This window comes from Pongo pygmaeus, chromosome 19, assembly GCF_028885625.2.
Source record: "Pongo pygmaeus isolate AG05252 chromosome 19, NHGRI_mPonPyg2-v2.0_pri, whole genome shotgun sequence".
NCBI lineage: Eukaryota > Metazoa > Chordata > Mammalia > Primates > Hominidae > Pongo > Pongo pygmaeus.
In genome coordinates, this window is record NC_072392.2 from 35,853,876 (window position 1) to 35,875,413 (window position 21,538).

Sequence of the window (21,538 nt, forward strand, 5' to 3'; positions counted from 1 at the left end):
GCCATGCCTGCCATGGTCAGCGGACCTGTCTTCTACTTGACAACAGGCAGCTTCAGAAACATTTTCTTGGAGAGTTTCTTGATTCTTGCCAGTTGTGGCAGGATGGACTGACTTAGAGGAGCTCAGGAAGGTTGTTAACACAGAAACCCAAGGTGAATTGTACACCTCAGCAGGCCCATGTTAGATCAGCAGGTACTTGAAGCCTCAGCCACTCCTGGGACACAACATAATGCCCCTAATGATTTGAAATTTGGTGGAGAGTGGGTCGCTAATCCCTGTGTCCAGGGACAAAAAGAGACATAAACAGCAAAAAGTTATAAAATAAGTGTGCCTAACATCTGCTTATTGTGGGAGGTAGGGATTTAAGATATAAGAATTTAGCTGCAGGAGCAAACACACACCTGTAATCTCAGCACTTTGGGAGGCCAACACAGGAGGACAGTTTGAGCCCAGGAGTTTGACATGGGCCAGGCAACATAGTAAGTCCCCATTTGTACAAAAATGTTTTTGGAGAAAAGTAGTTGAGTGTGGGGGCACATGCCTGTAGTCCCAGGTATGTGGGAGGCTGAGACAAGAAAATCACTTCAGCCTGGGAGATGGAGGCTGCAGTGAACTCTGATCACCACAATGCACGTCAGCCTGTGAGTCTGGAGACCCGACCTGGCGCCTTGAAGGGGGGTCCCCCTGCACCGGTAGAAGTCGGCTCAAGGAGGTTCTGAAAACAGGACTCCCGGGGGTCCAGCCCTGGAGGACCCGAAGCCCCCACTCCCATAACGACCTCTACTACATCCACGCTCCAGCCGCCACTGCTACTGCCACAGAACACCCGCCACGTGTCGCCGAACCTGTTTAAAGGGGCCACAGCCGGAGTTTGAAGAGCAAAGCAGGAGTCGGCATGGGGAATGCGCATGCGGGAGGCACGAGCCCATTCCCCTGTGACGGTGGTTCCAACGGTTGGCTGAGGACGATTCCCTGAGCCTTGTCAAAGCAGGAGCCTTCCGTTGCAGTGAGTCAGTGTCGAGACTCCAGCCGGACCAATCCAGGGGGTCGACAAAACAGATTCGGGACATTATGCTACACAGAGGGGCTACCAGGATGCAGAAACAGCAGACGGAGTCCGGGGAAAGCGGGGTGGCATCCCAGCCTCAGGCCTGCCAGTACGGTGTTCAGGTGAGCCTCCAAAATCATGCCCCTGGTGATCTCGAGGACAGGTTTGTCTGTGTGCCGAAGGACTACTCTCTCACCCGAGGGTCATTCTCCCAAAGAGCAGAGACCCGCAGCCTCAGTGATTGCCTGGGGGTGTGTGTCTCTCTGCCACTGCTGTATGTCTGGTGCGTGTGTCTCCCATTCTCTCTGTCACTCACTCTCTGTCTGTTTCTCTCACTTTCTCTGTCTCTCTGTGTGAGTGAGCCCGTGTGCGTGTGTGTTTATGTGCCCAGTGCGCTACAAAGCGATCTCTTGCATGTCAGCGTGTCTTTAGTGGGCCCCAGTCTGCGTCTCTGCCTGGGTCATGTGGCCGGCTGTCAATCATTTCCGCGGCGGTTCCACTTTGGCTTTCTGAAGACCTCGACAATGTGAAAAGCGTCGGTTTCAGAGAAACTGAAATTTCATCCCGATCCTGAGCTGCCTCTTTTCTAGAATCAAGATGACCACACTCCAACAAAACAAACAAACAAACAAACAAACAAAACTACAAGGAGTTAACTGTTTTCCAGTAGGGGAGGACACCAATGTGAAAGGAGATGGTTCTGTCTCCTCATGGCTCTTCTCTGAGAAATGAAGCCATGCTACGAATCAATCTTCAACAGAAGCTGAAAACGGGACATAACAAGGACGCCTGTCAATGGAAAGCAAGCCTCTCAGGACAAGTCACCCGTTTGGGACTCCTCCCCTTATGCCCTTGGAGGTGGTTTCCAGTTGTTCCACGGTTTCCGAGGCTTTCATTGTTGCTGGTTTCCAGGACTGGGGCTGGGTGCAGAAGAGGTGGAGTAAGGGCTACCTGGACGGTGGAGGGTTGGAGGTGGGGTGAATTTTGGAGAAACCTCTCTGCTCCTCTAGCAGGCATTTCAAAATGGGGCTTCGGTCAGGCACCGGGCCCCTCCTGGTTCCCAGGTGTACTTTGATATTCCTTGGCATTGATGAAAACGTCACTTGTTCCGCCTTCCACAGGGCACAAGCCTGAACACCACCGTTTGTTTCGCCGTCGCCCCATATGCCTCCGGTGACACACAATCAAACCATCTGCCATGAGACACGCCACTACCACGCGTGGCCCCATGGTCTCCACGTTGGATTCACCCCTGTTCCTGTTTGCACGTGTCCTGGAAAGCGCTATCGGCTTTCCGGAGGCCCAGAGCTTTTAGACGCCGGGCAGTCCACTGCTCTTCCAAAGGAGGAGGGAGGAAGACGGCTAATGGATCAGTGAATTTTCAGCTGAAAACACGCCTTGAGACCCATGGGGTAGATGTGTGCTGAAGAGAGGTCTTGCCTGCCTCATCAGATGTGGTGAGCCCATCCTATCTCACTCGGAGGGGGCCAAAATCGGATCTGAACGGGAGTCCCCAGAAACCAGTAGGCGCCCTGAAACTCCCCATCCCTCCGTGGAAGTCGGCTCAAGGAGGTCCGGAGGACAGGACTCCTGGGGGCTTGGCCCTGGGACAGGACATCCGCGGACCCCTGTCCCATGCTGCCCCAAACCGGGCCCCGGATCCAGCAGCCACCACGGCTGAGGCAGGAGACTAGCTGACACCACACAACCTAGGCCTAATTTAAAGCGGACACAGCCTGACAGCCAGGAGCTGAGCCCGAGTCGGCCCAGCCAACGCGCATGCGCGAGGCGCGAGCTTCTCTTCCCTTCACAGTACTTCTCACGGTTGTCTTAGAAACCGGTCCCTTGAGGCTTGGCAAAGCAGGAGCCCTCCGTGGCGGTGCTTGGGTGGCGGGGCTCTGAGGCTCCGGCCTGACCGCTCCACGAGGTCGACGGGAACGTCTCCTGATGCCAGCAGTCGCAAAGGGCCGACCAGGATGAGGAAACCCCAGGCGGAGTCCGGGGGAAGCAGCACGGCATCCTAGCCTCAGGCCTCTCCGGACGGTGTTGGAGTGAGTCTCCCCAAAAGTAGTGTCGCCGTCATCTCGAGGACAGGTCGGCCTGCGTGCCCCTGGGGCTGATCTCTCACCCGAGGGTCGTTCTCGTCCAGAGCAGAACCCCGAAGCCTCAGGGGTGGCCTGGGGGTGTGTGTTTCAATGCCTCTAGTGTATGACTCTGTTTGTGTGTGTGTGTGTGTGTGTGTCTGTGTGTATGTCCCATTCTCTCTGCTCTGTCTCTCAGTCTCTGTGTCTTTCTTTCCCTCTCTCTGTTGGTTAGTGTGTTTGTGCCCCCGTGCGTGTGTGTCTTTGTCAGAAAGTGCCCTGTGCACCACAAAGCAATTTCTGGCATGTCGGCCTGTCTTTGCTGAGCCTCTTTCTGCGTCTCTGGCTGGGTCATGAGGCCGGTTGTCAATTGCTTTCGCCACCGCGAATCTGCTTTGGGTGTGTGAAGGCCTGGTCCATGTAAGGAGATGCATCGGTCCAGGAGCAATTGAAATCTCATCCCCATCATGAGCTGCCTCTTTTCTAACATCAAGATGACCTCACTGCAGTGAAGGACAAGAATTCCACAGGAGCTCTTTGTCCTGCAGGAGAGGAATGGACCCACGTCAGAGAAGATGGTTGTATCTTTTCACGGCTCTTCTCTGAGAAATGAAGCCACACCACGATACAGTCTGGAAGAGGAAGCAAGGAATGGGAGATGGCAACAATCCCTATCACTAGTACGCTGGCCTCTCAGGACAAGCCACCCTTTTGGAACCCCTCCCCTTATGCCCGTGGCGGTGGCATGGCGCTGTATCCTGCCGGGGCTCTGGCCTCTGCTCTATCCTCCCTCTTGCTCTGCCTCCCCTGTTTCTCAGGGGCCTGCATGCCTCTCGCTCTGGCCAAATGTCTTCAACAAAGATGACTTCCCAGTCCGTCAGGGACACACTTCCTGCAGATCAGTGTCATGTTTGTTTCTCTCTCCAAACAGGTTTCTGCTTCATTGGACGGGACTCATGACCCTGGATTTCTTGACTTCCATATGTGTCTCAGACAGGGAAGCTTCCTTGTTCTCCATGTTTCCCCTCATGGGTGGGTGGATTGCCTAGAATGAGCGCTAGGCGACCGTGACTGGCCTTGTCTTCTAAGAGAGCTGGTGTCGCATTTCCTCTGCACTTTCAGTCTTTCTTAAGGGACGTTCTCTCCTCTGCTCCTGGGTGGACTGACTCCCTTAATCTTGTGGCCGAATCGAATGTCAGGGAACCACAGGGACTGGGCTGGGGCTGGGGCAGGGGCTGGGTCTGTGTCTGGGGCTGGGGCTGGGGCTGGGGCTGGGGCTGGGGCTTGGTGCAGTGGAAGTGGCCTCAGGGATATCAGGGCGGAGGAGGGTTGGGGGTGGGGCGAATTTTGCAGAAACTTCTTTTTTTTTTAATAAACAGTATATTCCTTGTTCACAAAAATATATAAATTAAAACATGTAAATTAGATACATCAGAGAGTTTTTCATATTATAAAAATTCTCAGTACATTAACATATTTACCAAGTTTCAAAGATGTACATTTGAAACAAAAATATTATATAAGATTCATTTGATTCACCCTATAAATTATGGAGAAACTTTTCCTTTTTTCAAGAAAACTTAGGAAAAAGATTATAACTTGTGACAGTTCATTTTATTTTTCAAAGTACACTGCACTGGTAACCAAGAGAAGTAGATTTTTTTTCTTTTTCCCTTTTTTTTTTTCTATGAGAAAAAGTCTTACTCTGTCACACAGGCTGGAGTGCAATTGTGTGATCATGGTTCACTGCACTGCAGCCTCAAACTCCACGGCTCAATTGATCCTCCCACCTCAGCTTCCCAAGTAGATGGGGACTATAGCCGTTCGCCACTATGACCTGCAAATTTTTATATTTTCTAGAGATGGTATCCCACTATGTTGACCTGGCTGGTCTCAAACTCCTGGACGGAAACAATACTCCAACTCCGGATTACATGCATGAACCAACACACGCAGGTGAGAAGTAAGGATTTAAATATGCACACTCTCCCTGAATATAAACAATAACAAGGTATATTTATTAATAAACTTGGGTAGGTAAAATCTTACTAAATGCACACATTTAAGAATCACTCTGAGGAAGGGCCTAGTGACTACACAAGTGTGCAGAAACTTATCTGCTTCTCTGAAAGGCATTTGAAAACCTGCTTGGGAGAGCCACAGAACCCCCCACTCCCGGGCTCCCAGGTTTTCTTTGATTTTCCTTGGCATTGACGGATATGCCACATGTTCCCCCCTTCCACTAGCACATGCCTAGACACCAACGTTTGTTTCGCCGTCTCCCGATATGCCTTCGGTGACACACGTTCACACCATCTGCTCTAGGATCCGCCAGTGACACATGGGGTCACATGGTCTCCACCTCGGATTCGCCCGTGTTCCTCCCTGCACGTGTCCTGTAAAGCGCGGTCGGCTTTCAGGAGCCACAGGGTTTTAGAAGCGGGGCAGGCCACTGCAATTTCAAAGGAGGAGGGAGGCAGAGGGCTGATGGATCAGTGAAGTTTTCAGCTGACACTACGCCTTCAGACCTACTGGATCATTCTATTCTGCAGCGAGACCCTGCCTACCTCAACAGATGTGGTGAGCCCATCCTATCTCACTGGGAGGGGGCCAAAATCGGATCTGAACGGGAGTCCCCAGAACACAGCAGGCGTCCTGAAGCTCCCCTTCCCTCCGTGGAAGTCGGCTCAAGGAGAACCTGAGGGAGGGACTCCTGGGGGTTTGGCCCTGCGACAGGGCACCGGCGGCCCCTCTCCCACTGCGTCCCAAGCTGGACCCTGTATCCACACGCCGCCGCGGCTGCAGCAGGAGCCTCGCTGCAGCCGCGCAGCGGGGGCATTATTTAAAGGGGACGCAGCCTGACTGCCAGGAGCGGAGCGCGAGTCGGTCCAGCCAATGCGGATGCGCGAGGCGCGAGCGGCTTCTGCCGTCACAGTGCTTCCCACGGTTGTCTTAGAAACCGGTCCCTGAGGCTTGGCAGAGCAGGAGCCCTCCGTGGCAGTGCTTGGGTGGCGGGGCTCTGAGGCTCCGGCCTGACCTCTCCACGGGGTCGACGGGAACGTCTCCGGATGCCAGGAGTCGCAAAGGGCCGACCAGGATGAGGAAACCCCAGGCGGAGTCCGGGGGAAGCAGCACGGCATCCCAGCCTCAGGCCTGCCCGGACGCTGTTGGGGTGAGTCTCCCCAAAAGTCGTGCCGCCGTCATCTCGAGGACAGGTCGGCCTGCGTGCCCCTGGGCTCTTCTCTCACCCCAGGGTCGTTCTCGTCGAGAGCAGAACCCCGCAGCCTCAGGGGTTGCCTGGGGGGGTGTGTTTCCATGCCTCTGCTGTATGACTCTGTTTCTGTGTGTGTGTGTGTGCGTGTATGTGTGCGCGCGTGTGTGTCTGTCTCCCATTCTCTCTTCTCTCTCTGTCTCTCTGTCTCTGTGTCTTTCTTTCCCTCTCTCTGTCAGTTAGTGTGTGCGTGCTCCTCTGCGTGTGTGTCTTTGGCTGAATGTGCCCTGTGCAGCACAAGGCGATTTCTGGCATGTCGGCCTGTCTTTGCTGAGCCTCTTTCTGCGTCTCTGCCTGGGTCATGAGGCCGGCTGTCAATCGTTTTCGCCGCCGCGGATCCGCTTTGGGTGTGTGAAGGCCTGGCCCACGTGAGGAGATGTATCGGTCCCGGAGCAATTGAAATCTCATCCCCATCATGAGCTGCCTCTTTTCTAAGATCAAGATGACCACACGGCAACGAAGGAAAAGAGCCCCACAGGAGCTCTTTGTCCCGCAGTAGGGAAGCAGAACCACATCAGAGAAGATGGTTGTACCTTTTCACGGCTCTTCTCTGAGAAATGAAGCCACACCACCATACCGTGTAGAAGAAGCAGCCGGGAATGGGAGATGGCAACAATCCCTGTCACTGTCACTGGAACGCTGGCCTCTCTGGACAAGCCACCCTTTTGGAAGCCCTCCCCTTATGCCCGTGGTGGTGGCACGGCGCTGTATCCTGCCGGGGCTCTGGCCTCTGCTCTATCCTCCCTCTTGCTCTGCCTCACCTGTTTCTCAGGGGCCTGGATGCCTCTCGCTCTGGCCAAATGTCTTCAACAAAGATGACTTCCCAGTCCGTCAGGGACACACTTCCTGCAGATCCGTGTCATGATGGTATCTCTCTCCAAACGTCTTTCTGCTTCATTGGGCAGGTCTCATGACCCTGGATTTCTTGGCTTCCATACGTGTCTCAGACAGGGAAGCTTCCTTGTTCTCCATGTTTCCCCTCATGGGTGGGTGGATTGCCTAGAATGAGCGCTAGGCGACCGTGACTGGCCTTGTCTTCTAGGACAGGTGGTGTCGCATTTCCTCTGCACTTCCTGTCTCATTCCTGAGGGACATCCTCTCCTCTGCTCCTGGGTGGACTGACTCCCTTGATCTTGTGGCCCAAACGAATGTCAGGGAACCAGAGGGACTGGGCTGGGGCTGGGGCTGGGTCTGTGTCTGGGGCTAGGGCTGGGGCTGGGGCTGGGGCTGGGGCTGGGTGCAGGGGAAGTTGCGTCAGGGCTACCAGGGAGGAGGAGGGTTGGGGGCGGGGCGAATTCTGCAGAAGATTCTTTGCTCCTCTGATAGGCATTGGAAAACCTGGCTTGGGTCAGGCACAGGCCCCCCACCCACCGAGTCCCAGGTGTCCTTTGATTTCCCTTGGCATTGACCGAAAGGTCACTTGTTCCCCCCTTCCACTGGCACATGCCTGGACACCACCGTTTGTTTCGCCGTCTCCCGGTATGCCTCCGGTGACACACGTTCACACCATCTGCTGTGGGATACGCCAGTGCCACGCGTGGTCACATGGTCTCCACCTCGGATTCGCCCCTGTTCCTGCCTGCACGTGTCCTGTAAAGCGCGGTCGGCTTTCCGGAGCCCCAGGGCTTTTAGAAGCGGAGCAGGCCACTGCTCTTTCGAAGGAGGAGGGAGGCAGAGGGCTGATGGATCAGTGAAGTTTCAGCTGACGCTACGCCTTGAGACCTATGGGATCATTCTGCGCTGCAGCGAGGCCCTGCCTGCCTCACCAGATGTGGTGAGCCCATCCTATCTCACTGGGAGGGGGCCAAAATCGGATCTGAACGGGAGTCCCCAGAACACAGCAGGCGTCCTGAAGCTCCCCTTCCCTCCGTGGAAGTCGGCTCAAGGAGATCCTGAGGGCGGGACTCCTGGGGGTTTGGCCCTGAGACCGGGCACCGGCGACCCCATCTCCCACGGCGTCCCAAGCTGGACCCCGTATCCACACGCCGCCGCGGCTGCAGCAGGAGCCTCGCTGCAGCCGCGCAGCGGGGGCATTATTTAAAGGGGACTCAGCCTGACTGCCAGGAGCGGAGCGCGAGTCGGTCCAGCCAATGCGCATGCGCGAGGCGCGAGCGGCTTCTGCCGTCACAGTGCTTCCCACGGTTGTCTTAGAAACCCGTCCCTGAGGCTTGGCAGAGCAGGAGCCCTCCGTGGCAGTGCTTGGGTGGCGGGGCTCTGAGGCTCCGGTCTGACCTCTCCACGGGGTCGACGGGAACGTCTCCGGATGCCAGGAGTCGCAAAGGGCCGACCAGGATGAGGAAACCCCAGGCGGAGTCCGGGGGAAGCAGCACGGCATCCCAGCCTCAGGCCTGCCCGGACGCTGTTGGGGTGAGTCTCCCCAAAAGTCGTGCCGCCGTCATCTCGAGGACAGGTCGGCCTGCGTGCCCCTGGGCTCTTCTCTCACCCCAGGGTCGTTCTCGTCGAGAGCAGAACCCCGCAGCCTCAGGGGTTGCCTGGGGGGGTGTGTTTCCATGCCTCTGCTGTATGACTCTGTTTCTGTGTGTGTGTGTGTGCGTGTATGTGTGCGCGCGTGTGTGTGTGTCTCCCATCCTCTCTTCTCTCTCTGTCTCTCAGTCTCTGTGTCTTTCTTTCCCTCTCTCTGTCGGTTAGTGTGTGCGTGCCCCTCTGCGTGTGTGTCTTTGGCTGAATGTGCCCTGTGCAGCACAAGGCGATTTCTGGCATGTCGGCCTGTCTTTGCTGAGCCTCTTTCTGCGTCTCTGCCTGGGTCATGAGGCCGGCTGTCAATCGTTTTCGCCGCCGCGGATCCGCTTTGGGTGTGTGAAGGCCTGGCCCACGTGAGGAGATGCATCGGTCCCGGAGCAATTGAAATCTCATCCCCATCATGAGCTGCCTCTTTTCTAAGATCAACATGACCACACAGCAACCAAGGAAAAGAGCCCCACAGGAGCTCTTTGTCCCGCAGTAGGGAAGCAGGACCACATCAGAGAAGATGGTTGTACCTTTTCACGGCTCTTCTCTGAGAAATGAAGCCACACCACCATACCGTGTAGAAGAAGCAGCCGGGAATGGGAGATGGCAACAATCCCTGTCGCTGTCACTGGAACGCTGGCCTCTCTGGACAAGCCACCCTTTTGGAAGCCCTCCCCTTATGCCCGTGGTGGTGGCACGGCGCTGTATCCTGCCGGGGCTCTGGCCTCTGCTCTATCCTCCCTCTTGCTCTGCCTCACCTGTTTCTCAGGGGCCTGGATGCCTCTCGCTCTGGCCCAATGTCTTCAACAAAGATGACTTCCCAGTCCGTCAGGGACACACTTCCTGCAGATCCGTGTCATGATGGTATCTCTCTCCAAACGTCTTTCTGCTTCATTGGGCAGGTCTCATGACCCTGGATTTCTTGGCTTCCATACGTGTCTCAGACAGGGAAGCTTCCTTGTTCTCCATGTTTCCCCTCATGGGTGGGTGGATTGCCTAGAATGAGCGCTAGGCGACCGTGACTGGCCTTGTCTTCTAGGACAGGTGGTGTCGCATTTCCTCTGCACTTCCTGTCTCATTCTGGAGGGACATCCTCTCCTCTGCTCCTGGGTGGACTGACTCCCTTGATCTTGTGGCCCAAACGAATGTCAGGGAACCAGAGGGACTGGGCTGGGGCTGGGGCTGGGGCTGGGTCTGTGTCTGGGTCTGGGGCTGGGGCTGGGGCTGGGGCTGGGTGCAGGGGAAGTTGCGTCAGGGCTACCAGGGAGGAGGAGGGTTGGGGGCGGGGCGAATTCTGCAGAAGATTCTTTGCTCCTCTGATAGGCATTGGAAAACCTGGCTTGGGTCAGGCACAGGCCCCCCACCCACCGAGTCCCAGGTGTCCTTTGATTTCCCTTGGCATTGACCGAAAGGTCACTTGTTTCCCCCTTCCACTGGCACATGCCTGGACACCACCGTTTGTTTCGCCGTCTCCCGGTATGCCTCCGGTGACACACGTTCACACCATCTGCTGTGGGATACGCCAGTGCCACGCGTGGTCACATGGTCTCCACCTCGGATTCGCCCCTGTTCCTGCCTGCACGTGTCCTGTAAAGCGCGGTCGGCTTTCCGGAGCCCCAGGGCTTTTAGAAGCGGAGCAGGCCACTGCTCTTTCGAAGGAGGAGGGAGGCAGAGGGCTGATGGATCAGTGAAGTTTCAGCTGACGCTACGCCTTGAGACCTATGGGATCATTCTGCGCTGCAGCGAGGCCCTGCCTGCCTCACCAGATGTGGTGAGCCCATCCTATCTCACTGGGAGGGGGCCAAAATCGGATCTGAACGGGAGTCCCCAGAACACAGCAGGCGTCCTGAAGCTCCCCTTCCCTCCGTGGAAGTCGGCTCAAGGAGATCCTGAGGGTGGGACTCCTGGGGGTTTGGCCCTGAGACAGGGCACCGGCGGCCCCATCTCCCACGGCGTCCCAAGCTGGACCCCGTATCCACACGCCGCCGCGGCTGCAGCAGGAGCCTCGCTGCAGCCGCGCAGCGGGGGCATTATTTAAAGGGGACGCAGCCTGACTGCCAGGAGCGGAGCGCGAGTCGGTCCAGCCAATGCGCATGCGCGAGGCGCGAGCGGCTTCTGCCGTCACAGTGCTTCCCACGGTTGTCTTAGAAACCCGTCCCTGAGGCTTGGCAGAGCAGGAGTCCTCCGTGGCAGTGCTTGGGTGGCGGGGCTCTGAGGCTCCGGTCTGACCTCTCCACGGGGTCGACGGGAACGTCTCCGGATGCCAGGAGTCGCAAAGGGCCGACCAGGATGAGGAAACCCCAGGCGGAGTCCGGGGGAAGCAGCACGGCATCCCAGCCTCAGGCCTGCCCGGACGCTGTTGGGGTGAGTCTCCCCAAAAGTCGTGCCGCCGTCATCTCGAGGACAGGTCGGCCTGCGTGCCCCTGGGCTCTTCTCTCACCCCAGGGTCGTTCTCGTCGAGAGCAGAACCCCGCAGCCTCAGGGGTTGCCTGGGGGGGGTGTGTTTCCATGCCTCTGCTGTATGACTCTGTTTCTGTGTGTGTGTGTGTGCGTGTATGTGTGCGCGCGTGTGTGCGTGTCTCCCATCCTCTCTTCTCTCTCTGTCTCTCAGTCTCTGTGTCTTTCTTTCCCTCTCTCTGTCGGTTAGTGTGTGCGTGCCCCTCTGCGTGTGTGTCTTTGGCTGGATGTGCCCTGTGCAGCACAAGGCGATTTCTGGCATGTCGGCCTGTCTTTGCTGAGCCTCTTTCTGCGTCTCTGCCTGGGTCATGAGGCCGGCTGTCAATCGTTTTCGCCGCCGCGGATCCGCTTTGGGTGTGTGAAGGCCTGGCCCACGTGAGGAGATGCATCGGTCCCGGAGCAATTGAAATCTCATCCCCATCATGAGCTGCCTCTTTTCTAAGATCAACATGACCACACAGCAACCAAGGAAAAGAGCCCCACAGGAGCTCTTTGTCCCGCAGTAGGGAAGCAGGACCACATCAGAGAAGATGGTTGTACCTTTTCACGGCTCTTCTCTGAGAAATGAAGCCACACCACCATACCGTGTAGAAGAAGCAGCCGGGAATGGGAGATGGCAACAATCCCTGTCGCTGTCACTGGAACGCTGGCCTCTCTGGACAAGCCACCCTTTTGGAAGCCCTCCCCTTATGCCCGTGGTGGTGGCACGGCGCTGTATCCTGCCGGGGCTCTGGCCTCTGCTCTATCCTCCCTCTTGCTCTGCCTCACCTGTTTCTCAGGGGCCTGGATGCCTCTCGCTCTGGCCCAATGTCTTCAACAAAGATGACTTCCCAGTCCGTCAGGGACACACTTCCTGCAGATCCGTGTCATGATGGTATCTCTCTCCAAACGTCTTTCTGCTTCATTGGGCAGGTCTCATGACCCTGGATTTCTTGGCTTCCATACGTGTCTCAGACAGGGAAGCTTCCTTGTTCTCCATGTTTCCCCTCATGGGTGGGTGGACTGCCTAGAATGAGCGCTAGGCGACCGTGACTGGCCTTGTCTTCTAGGACAGGTGGTGTCGCATTTCCTCTGCACTTCCTGTCTCATTCTGGAGGGACATCCTCTCCTCTGCTCCTGGGTGGACTGACTCCCTTGATCTTGTGGCCCAAACGAATGTCAGGGAACCAGAGGGACTGGGCTGGGGCTGGGGCTGGGGCTGGGTCTGTGTCTGGGGCTGGGGCTGGGGCTGGGGCTGGGGCTGGGGCTGGGTGCAGGGGAAGTTGCGTCAGGGCTACCAGGGAGGAGGAGGGTTGGGGGCGGGGCGAATTCTGCAGAAGATTCTTTGCTCCTCTGATAGGCATTGGAAAACCTGGCTTGGGTCAGGCACAGGCCCCCCACCCACCGAGTCCCAGGTGTCCTTTGATTTCCCTTGGCATTGACCGAAAGGTCACTTGTTCCCCCCTTCCACTGGCACATGCCTGGACACCACCGTTTGTTTCGCCGTCTCCCGGTATGCCTCCGGTGACACACGTTCACACCATCTGCTGTGGGATACGCCAGTGCCACGCGTGGTCACATGGTCTCCACCTCGGATTCGCCCCTGTTCCTGCCTGCACGTGTCCTGTAAAGCGCGGTCGGCTTTCCGGAGCCCCAGGGCTTTTAGAAGCGGAGCAGGCCACTGCTCTTTCGAAGGAGGAGGGAGGCAGAGGGCTGATGGATCAGTGAAGTTTCAGCTGACGCTACGCCTTGAGACCTATGGGATCATTCTGCGCTGCAGCGAGGCCCTGCCTGCCTCACCAGATGTGGTGAGCCCAGCCTATCTCACTGGGAGGGGGCCAAAATCGGATCTGAACGGGAGTCCCCAGAACACAGCAGGCGTCCTGAAGCTCCCCTTCCCTCCGTGGAAGTCGGCTCAAGGAGATCCTGAGGGCGGGACTCCTGGGGGTTTGGCCCTGAGACAGGGCACCGGCGGCCCCATCTCCCACGGCGTCCCAAGCTGGACCCCGTATCCACACGCCGCCGCGGCTGCAGCAGGAGCCTCGCTGCAGCCGCGCAGCGGGGGCATTATTTAAAGGGGACGCAGCCTGACTGCCAGGAGCGGAGCGCGAGTCGGTCCAGCCAATGCGCATGCGCGAGGCGCGAGCGGCTTCTGCCGTCACAGTGCTTCCCACGGTTGTCTTAGAAACCCGTCCCTGAGGCTTGGCAGAGCAGGAGCCCTCCGTGGCAGTGCTTGGGTGGCGGGGCTCTGAGGCTCCGGTCTGACCTCTCCACGGGGTCGACGGGAACGTCTCCGGATGCCAGGAGTCGCAAAGGGCCGACCAGGATGAGGAAACCCCAGGCGGAGTCCGGGGGAAGCAGCACGGCATCCCAGCCTCAGGCCTGCCCGGACGCTGTTGGGGTGAGTCTCCCCAAAAGTCGTGCCGCCGTCATCTCGAGGACAGGTCGGCCTGCGTGCCCCTGGGCTCTTCTCTCACCCCAGGGTCGTTCTCGTCGAGAGCAGAACCCCGCAGCCTCAGGGGTTGCCTGGGGGGGGTGTGTTTCCATGCCTCTGCTGTATGACTCTGTTTCTGTGTGTGTGTGTGTGCGTGTATGTGTGCGCGCGTGTGTGCGTGTCTCCCATCCTCTCTTCTCTCTCTGTCTCTCAGTCTCTGTGTCTTTCTTTCCCTCTCTCTGTCGGTTAGTGTGTGCGTGCCCCTCTGCGTGTGTGTCTTTGGCTGAATGTGCCCTGTGCAGCACAAGGCGATTTCTGGCATGTCGGCCTGTCTTTGCTGAGCCTCTTTCTGCGTCTCTGCCTGGGTCATGAGGCCGGCTGTCAATCGTTTTCGCCGCCGCGGATCCGCTTTGGGTGTGTGAAGGCCTGGCCCACGTGAGGAGATGCATCGGTCCCGGAGCAATTGAAATCTCATCCCCATCATGAGCTGCCTCTTTTCTAAGATCAACATGACCACACAGCAACCAAGGAAAAGAGCCCCACAGGAGCTCTTTGTCCCGCAGTAGGGAAGCAGGACCACATCAGAGAAGATGGTTGTACCTTTTCACGGCTCTTCTCTGAGAAATGAAGCCACACCACCATACCGTGTAGAAGAAGCAGCCGGGAATGGGAGATGGCAACAATCCCTGTCGCTGTCACTGGAACGCTGGCCTCTCTGGACAAGCCACCCTTTTGGAAGCCCTCCCCTTATGCCCGTGGTGGTGGCACGGCGCTGTATCCTGCCGGGGCTCTGGCCTCTGCTCTATCCTCCCTCTTGCTCTGCCTCACCTGTTTCTCAGGGGCCTGGATGCCTCTCGCTCTGGCCCAATGTCTTCAACAAAGATGACTTCCCAGTCCGTCAGGGACACACTTCCTGCAGATCCGTGTCATGATGGTATCTCTCTCCAAACGTCTTTCTGCTTCATTGGGCAGGTCTCATGACCCTGGATTTCTTGGCTTCCATACGTGTCTCAGACAGGGAAGCTTCCTTGTTCTCCATGTTTCCCCTCATGGGTGGGTGGACTGCCTAGAATGAGCGCTAGGCGACCGTGACTGGCCTTGTCTTCTAGGACAGGTGGTGTCGCATTTCCTCTGCACTTCCTGTCTCATTCTGGAGGGACATCCTCTCCTCTGCTCCTGGGTGGACTGACTCCCTTGATCTTGTGGCCCAAACGAATGTCAGGGAACCAGAGGGACTGGGCTGGGGCTGGGGCTGGGGCTGGGTCTGTGTCTGGGGCTGGGGCTGGGGCTGGGGCTGGGGCTGGGGCTGGGTGCAGGGGAAGTTGCGTCAGGGCTACCAGGGAGGAGGAGGGTTGGGGGCGGGGCGAATTCTGCAGAAGATTCTTTGCTCCTCTGATAGGCATTGGAAAACCTGGCTTGGGTCAGGCACAGGCCCCCCACCCACCGAGTCCCAGGTGTCCTTTGATTTCCCTTGGCATTGACCGAAAGGTCACTTCTTCCCCCCTTCCACTGGCACATGCCTGGACACCACCGTTTGTTTCGCCGTCTCCCGGTATGCCTCCGGTGACACACGTTCACACCATCTGCTGTGGGATACGCCAGTGCCACGCGTGGTCACATGGTCTCCACCTCGGATTCGCCCCTGTTCCTGCCTGCACGTGTCCTGTAAAGCGCGGTCGGCTTTCCGGAGCCCCAGGGCTTTTAGAAGCGGAGCAGGCCACTGCTCTTTCGAAGGAGGAGGGAGGCAGAGGGCTGATGGATCAGTGAAGTTTCAGCTGACGCTACGCCTTGAGACCTATGGGATCATTCTGCGCTGCAGCGAGGCCCTGCCTGCCTCACCAGATGTGGTGAGCCCATCCTATCTCACTGGGAGGGGGCCAAAATCGGATCTGAACGGGAGTCCCCAGAACACAGCAGGCGTCCTGAAGCTCCCCTTCCCTCCGTGGAAGTCGGCTCAAGGAGATCCTGAGGGCGGGACTCCTGGGGGTTTGGCCCTGAGACAGGGCACCGGCGGCCCCATCTCCCACGGCGTCCCAAGCTGGACCCCGTATCCACACGCCGCCGCGGCTGCAGCAGGAGCCTCGCTGCAGCCGCGCAGCGGGGGCATTATTTAAAGGGGACGCAGCCTGACTGCCAGGAGCGGAGCGCGAGTCGGTCCAGCCAATGCGCATGCGCGAGGCGCGAGCGGCTTCTGCCGTCACAGTGCTTCCCACGGTTGTCTTAGAAACCCGTCCCTGAGGCTTGGCAGAGCAGGAGCCCTCCGTGGCAGTGCTTGGGTGGCGGGGCTCTGAGGCTCCGGTCTGACCTCTCCACGGGGTCGACGGGAACGTCTCCGGATGCCAGGAGTCGCAAAGGGCCGACCAGGATGAGGAAACCCCAGGCGGAGTCCGGGGGAAGCAGCACGGCATCCCAGCCTCAGGCCTGCCCGGACGCTGTTGGGGTGAGTCTCCCCAAAAGTCGTGCCGCCGTCATCTCGAGGACAGGTCGGCCTGCGTGCCCCTGGGCTCTTCTCTCACCCCAGGGTCGTTCTCGTCGAGAGCAGAACCCCGCAGCCTCAGGGGTTGCCTGGGGGGGTGTGTTTCCATGCCTCTGCTGTATGACTCTGTTTCTGTGTGTGTGTGTGTGCGTGTATGTGTGCGCGCGTGTGTGCGTGTCTCCCATCCTCTCTTCTCTCTCTGTCTCTCAGTCTCTGTGTCTTTCTTTCCCTCTCTCTGTCGGTTAGTGTGTGCGTGCCCCTCTGCGTGTGTGTCTTTGGCTGAATGTGCCCTGTGCAGCACAAGGCGATTTCTGGCATGTCGGCCTGTCTTTGCTGAGCCTCTTTCTGCGTCTCTGCCTGGGTCATGAGGCCGGCTGTCAATCGTTTTCGCCGCCGCGGATCCGCTTTGGGTGTGTGAAGGCCTGGCCCACGTGAGGAGATGCATCGGTCCCGGAGCAATTGAAATCTCATCCCCATCATGAGCTGCCTCTTTTCTAAGATCAACATGACCACACAGCAACCAAGGAAAAGAGCCCCACAGGAGCTCTTTGTCCCGCAGTAGGGAAGCAGGACCACATCAGAGAAGATGGTTGTACCTTTTCACGGCTCTTCTCTGAGAAATGAAGCCACACCACCATACCGTGTAGAAGAAGCAGCCGGGAATGGGAGATGGCAACAATCCCTGTCGCTGTCACTGGAACGCTGGCCTCTCTGGACAAGCCACCCTTTTGGAAGCCCTCCCCTTATGCCCGTGGTGGTGGCACGGCGCTGTATCCTGCCGGGGCTCTGGCCTCTGCTCTATCCTCCCTCTTGCTCTGCCTCACCTGTTTCTCAGGGGCCTGGATGCCTCTCGCTCTGGCCCAATGTCTTCAACAAAGATGACTTCCCAGTCCGTCAGGGACACACTTCCTGCAGATCCGTGTCATGATGGTATCTCTCTCCAAACGTCTTTCTGCTTCATTGGGCAGGTCTCATGACCCTGGATTTCTTGGCTTCCATACGTGTCTCAGACAGGGAAGCTTCCTTGTTCTCCATGTTTCCCCTCATGGGTGGGTGGACTGCCTAGAATGAGCGCTAGGCGACCGTGACTGGCCTTGTCTTCTAGGACAGGTGGTGTCGCATTTCCTCTGCACTTCCTGTCTCATTCTTGAGGGACATCCTCTCCTCTGCTCCTGGGTGGACTGACTCCCTTGATCTTGTGGCCCAAACGAATGTCAGGGAACCAGAGGGACTGGGCTGGGGCTGGGGCTGGGGCTGGGTCTGTGTCTGTGTCTGGGGCTGGGGCTGGGGCTGGGGCTGGGGCTGGGTGCAGGGGAAGTTGCGTCAGGGCTACCAGGGAGGAGGAGGGTTGGGGGCGGGGCGAATTCTGCAGAAGATTCTTTGCTCCTCTGATAGGCATTGGAAAACCTGGCTTGGGTCAGGCACAGGCCCCCCACCCACCGAGTCCCAGGTGTCCTTTGATTTCCCTTGGCATTGACCGAAAGGTCACTTCTTCCCCCCTTCCACTGGCACATGCCTGGACACCACCGTTTGTTTCGCCGTCTCCCGGTATGCCTCCGGTGACACACGTTCACACCATCTGCTGTGGGATACGCCAGTGCCACGCGTGGTCACATGGTCTCCACCTCGGATTCGCCCCTGTTCCTGCCTGCACGTGTCCTGTAAAGCGCGGTCGGCTTTCCGGAGCCCCAGGGCTTTTAGAAGCGGAGCAGGCCACTGCTCTTTCGAAGGAGGAGGGAGGCAGAGGGCTGATGGATCAGTGAAGTTTCAGCTGACGCTACGCCTTGAGACCTATGGGATCATTCTGCGCTGCAGCGAGGCCCTGCCTGCCTCACCAGATGTGGTGAGCCCATCCTATCTCACTGGGAGGGGGCCAAAATCGGATCTGAACGGGAGTCCCCAGAACACAGCAGGCGTCCTGAAGCTCCCCTTCCCTCCGTGGAAGTCGGCTCAAGGAGATCCTGAGGGCGGGACTCCTGGGGGTTTGGCCCTGAGACAGGGCACCGGCGGCCCCATCTCCCACGGCGTCCCAAGCTGGACCCCGTATCCACACGCCGCCGCGGCTGCAGCAGGAGCCTCGCTGCAGCCGCGCAGCGGGGGCATTATTTAAAGGGGACGCAGCCTGACTGCCAGGAGCGGAGCGCGAGTCGGTCCAGCCAATGCGCATGCGCGAGGCGCGAGCGGCTTCTGCCGTCACAGTGCTTCCCACGGTTGTCTTAGAAACCCGTCCCTGAGGCTTGGCAGAGCAGGAGCCCTCCGTGGCAGTGCTTGGGTGGCGGGGCTCTGAGGCTCCGGTCTGACCTCTCCACAGGGTCGACGGGAACGTCTCCGGATGCCAGGAGTCGCAAAGGGCCGACCAGGATGAGGAAACCCCAGGCGGAGTCCGGGGGAAGCAGCACGGCATCCCAGCCTCAGGCCTGCCCGGACGCTGTTGGGGTGAGTCTCCCCAAAAGTCGTGCCGCCGTCATCTCGAGGACAGGTCGGCCTGCGTGCCCCTGGGCTCTTCTCTCACCCCAGGGTCGTTCTCGTCGAGAGCAGAACCCCGCAGCCTCAGGGGTTGCCTGGGGGGGGTGTGTTTCCATGCCTCTGCTGTATGACTCTGTTTCTGTGTGTGTGTGTGTGCGTGTATGTGTGCGCGCGTGTGTGCGTGTCTCCCATCCTCTCTTCTCTCTCTGTCTCTCAGTCTCTGTGTCTTTCTTTCCCTCTCTCTGTCGGTTAGTGTGTGCGTGCCCCTCTGCGTGTGTGTCTTTGGCTGAATGTGCCCTGTGCAGCACAAGGCGATTTCTGGCATGTCGGCCTGTCTTTGCTGAGCCTCTTTCTGCGTCTCTGCCTGGGTCATGAGGCCGGCTGTCAATCGTTTTCGCCGCCGCGGATCCGCTTTGGGTGTGTGAAGGCCTGGCCCACGTGAGGAGATGCATCGGTCCCGGAGCAATTGAAATCTCGTCCCCATCATGAGCTGCCTCTTTTCTAAGATCAACATGACCACACAGCAACCAAGGAAAAGAGCCCCACAGGAGCTCTTTGTCCCGCAGTAGGGAAGCAGGACCACATCAGAGAAGATGGTTGTACCTTTTCACGGCTCTTCTCTGAGAAATGAAGCCACAGCACCATACCGTGTAGAAGAAGCAGCCGGGAATGGGAGATGGCAACAATCCCTGTCACTGTCACTGGAACGCTGGCCTCTCTGGACAAGCCACCCTTTTGGAAGCCCTCCCCTTATGCCCGTGGTGGTGGCACGGCGCTGTATCCTGCCGGGGCTCTGGCCTCTTCTCTATCCTCCCTCTTGCTCTGCCTCACCTGTTTCTCAGGGGCCTGGATGCCTCTCGCTCTGGCCCAATGTCTTCAACAAAGATGACTTCCCAGTCCGTCAGGGACACACTTCCTGCAGATCCGTGTCATGATGGTATCTCTCTCCAAACGTCTTTCTGCTTCATTGGGCAGGTCTCATGACCCTGGATTTCTTGGCTTCCATACGTGTCTCAGACAGGGAAGCTTCCTTGTTCTCCATGTTTCCCCTCATGGGTGGGTGGATTGCCTAGAATGAGCGCTAGGCGACCGTGACTGGCCTTGTCTTCTAGGACAGGTGGTGTCGCATTTCCTCTGCACTTCCTGTCTCATTCTGGAGGGACATCCTCTCCTCTGCTCCTGGGTGGACTGACTCCCTTGATCTTGTGGCCCAAACGAATGTCAGGGAACCAGAGGGACTGGGCTGGGGCTGGGGCTGGGTCTGTGTCTGTGTCTGGGGCTGGGGCTGGGGCTGGGGCTGGGGCTGGGTGCAGGGGAAGTTGCGTCAGGGCTACCAGGGAGGAGGAGGGTTGGGGGCGGGGCGAATTCTGCAGAAGATTCTTTGCTCCTCTGATAGGCATTGGAAAACCTGGCTTGGGTCAGGCACAGGCCCCCCACCCACCGAGTCCCAGGTGTCCTTTGATTTCCCTTGGCATTGACCGAAAGGTCACTTGTTCCCCCCTTCCACTGGCACATGCCTGGACACCACCGTTTGTTTCGCCGTCTCCCGGTATGCCTCCGGTGACACACGTTCACACCATCTGCTGTGGGATACGCCAGTGCCACGCGTGGTCACATGGTCTCCACCTCGGATTCGCCCCTGTTCCTGCCTGCACGTGTCCTGTAAAGCGCGGTCGGCTTTCCGGAGCCCCAGGGCTTTTAGAAGCGGAGCAGGCCACTGCTCTTTCGAAGGAGGAGGGAGGCAGAGGGCTGATGGATCAGTGAAGTTTCAGCTGACGCTACGCCTTGAGACCTATGGGATCATTCTGCGCTGCAGCGAGGCCCTGCCTGCCTCACCAGATGTGGTGAGCCCAGCCTATCTCACTGGGAGGGGGCCAAAATCGGATCTGAACGGGAGTCCCCAGAACACAGCAGGCGTCCTGAAGCTCCCCTTCCCTCCGTGGAAGTCGGCTCAAGGAGATCCTGAGGGCGGGACTCCTGGGGGTTTGGCCCTGAGACAGGGCACCGGCGGCCCCATCTCCCACGGCGTCCCAAGCTGGACCCCGTATCCACACGCCGCCGCGGCTGCAGCAGGAGCCTCGCTGCAGCCGCGCAGCGGGGGCATTATTTAAAGGGGACGCAGCCTGACTGCCAGGAGCGGAGCGCGAGTCGGTCCAGCCAATGCGCATGCGCGAGGCGCGAGCGGCTTCTGCCGTCACAGTGCTTCCCACGGTTGTCTTAGAAACCCGTCCCTGAGGCTTGGCAGAGCAGGAGCCCTCCGTGGCAGTGCTTGGGTGGCGGGGCTCTGAGGCTCCGGTCTGACCTCTCCACGGGGTCGACGGGAACGTCTCCGGATGCCAGGAGTCGCAAAGGGCCGACCAGGATGAGGAAACCCCAGGCGGAGTCCGGGGGAAGCAGCACGGCATCCCAGCCTCAGGCCTGCCCGGACGCTGTTGGGGTGAGTCTCCCCAAAAGTCGTGCCGCCGTCATCTCGAGGACAGGTCGGCCTGCGTGCCCCTGGGCTCTTCTCTCACCCCAGGGTCGTTCTCGTCGAGAGCAGAACCCCGCAGCCTCAGGGGTTGCCTGGGGGGGGTGTGTTTCCATGCCTCTGCTGTATGACTCTGTTTCTGTGTGTGTGTGTGTGCGTGTATGTGTGCGCGCGTGTGTGCGTGTCTCCCATCCTCTCTTCTCTCTCTGTCTCTCAGTCTCTGTGTCTTTCTTTCCCTCTCTCTGTCGGTTAGTGTGTGCGTGCCCCTCTGCGTGTGTGTCTTTGGCTGAATGTGCCCTGTGCAGCACAAGGCGATTTCTGGCATGTCGGCCTGTCTTTGCTGAGCCTCTTTCTGCGTCTCTGCCTGGGTCATGAGGCCGGCTGTCAATC

General features: G+C 58.3%; 1 protein-coding gene across 2 annotated transcripts in view; it reads left to right on the forward strand.

Moving 5' to 3' along the window:
• Window positions 1-21,538, forward strand: part of LOC134737555 (protein FAM182B-like) — a 779,394-nt gene that overhangs the window by 434,483 nt on the left and 323,373 nt on the right. The window contains exon 1 of one of the 2 annotated variants that reach the window (XM_063656416.1): window positions 6,130-6,301. The exons of the other annotated variant lie outside the window; for it this stretch is intronic. Coding sequence (XP_063512486.1) covers window positions 6,227-6,301 — 75 coding nt within the window. The 5' untranslated portion in view covers window positions 6,130-6,226. Of the gene's footprint in view, window positions 1-6,129; window positions 6,302-21,538 lie in introns of those variants that run through there. 2 annotated transcript variants of the gene reach the window in all.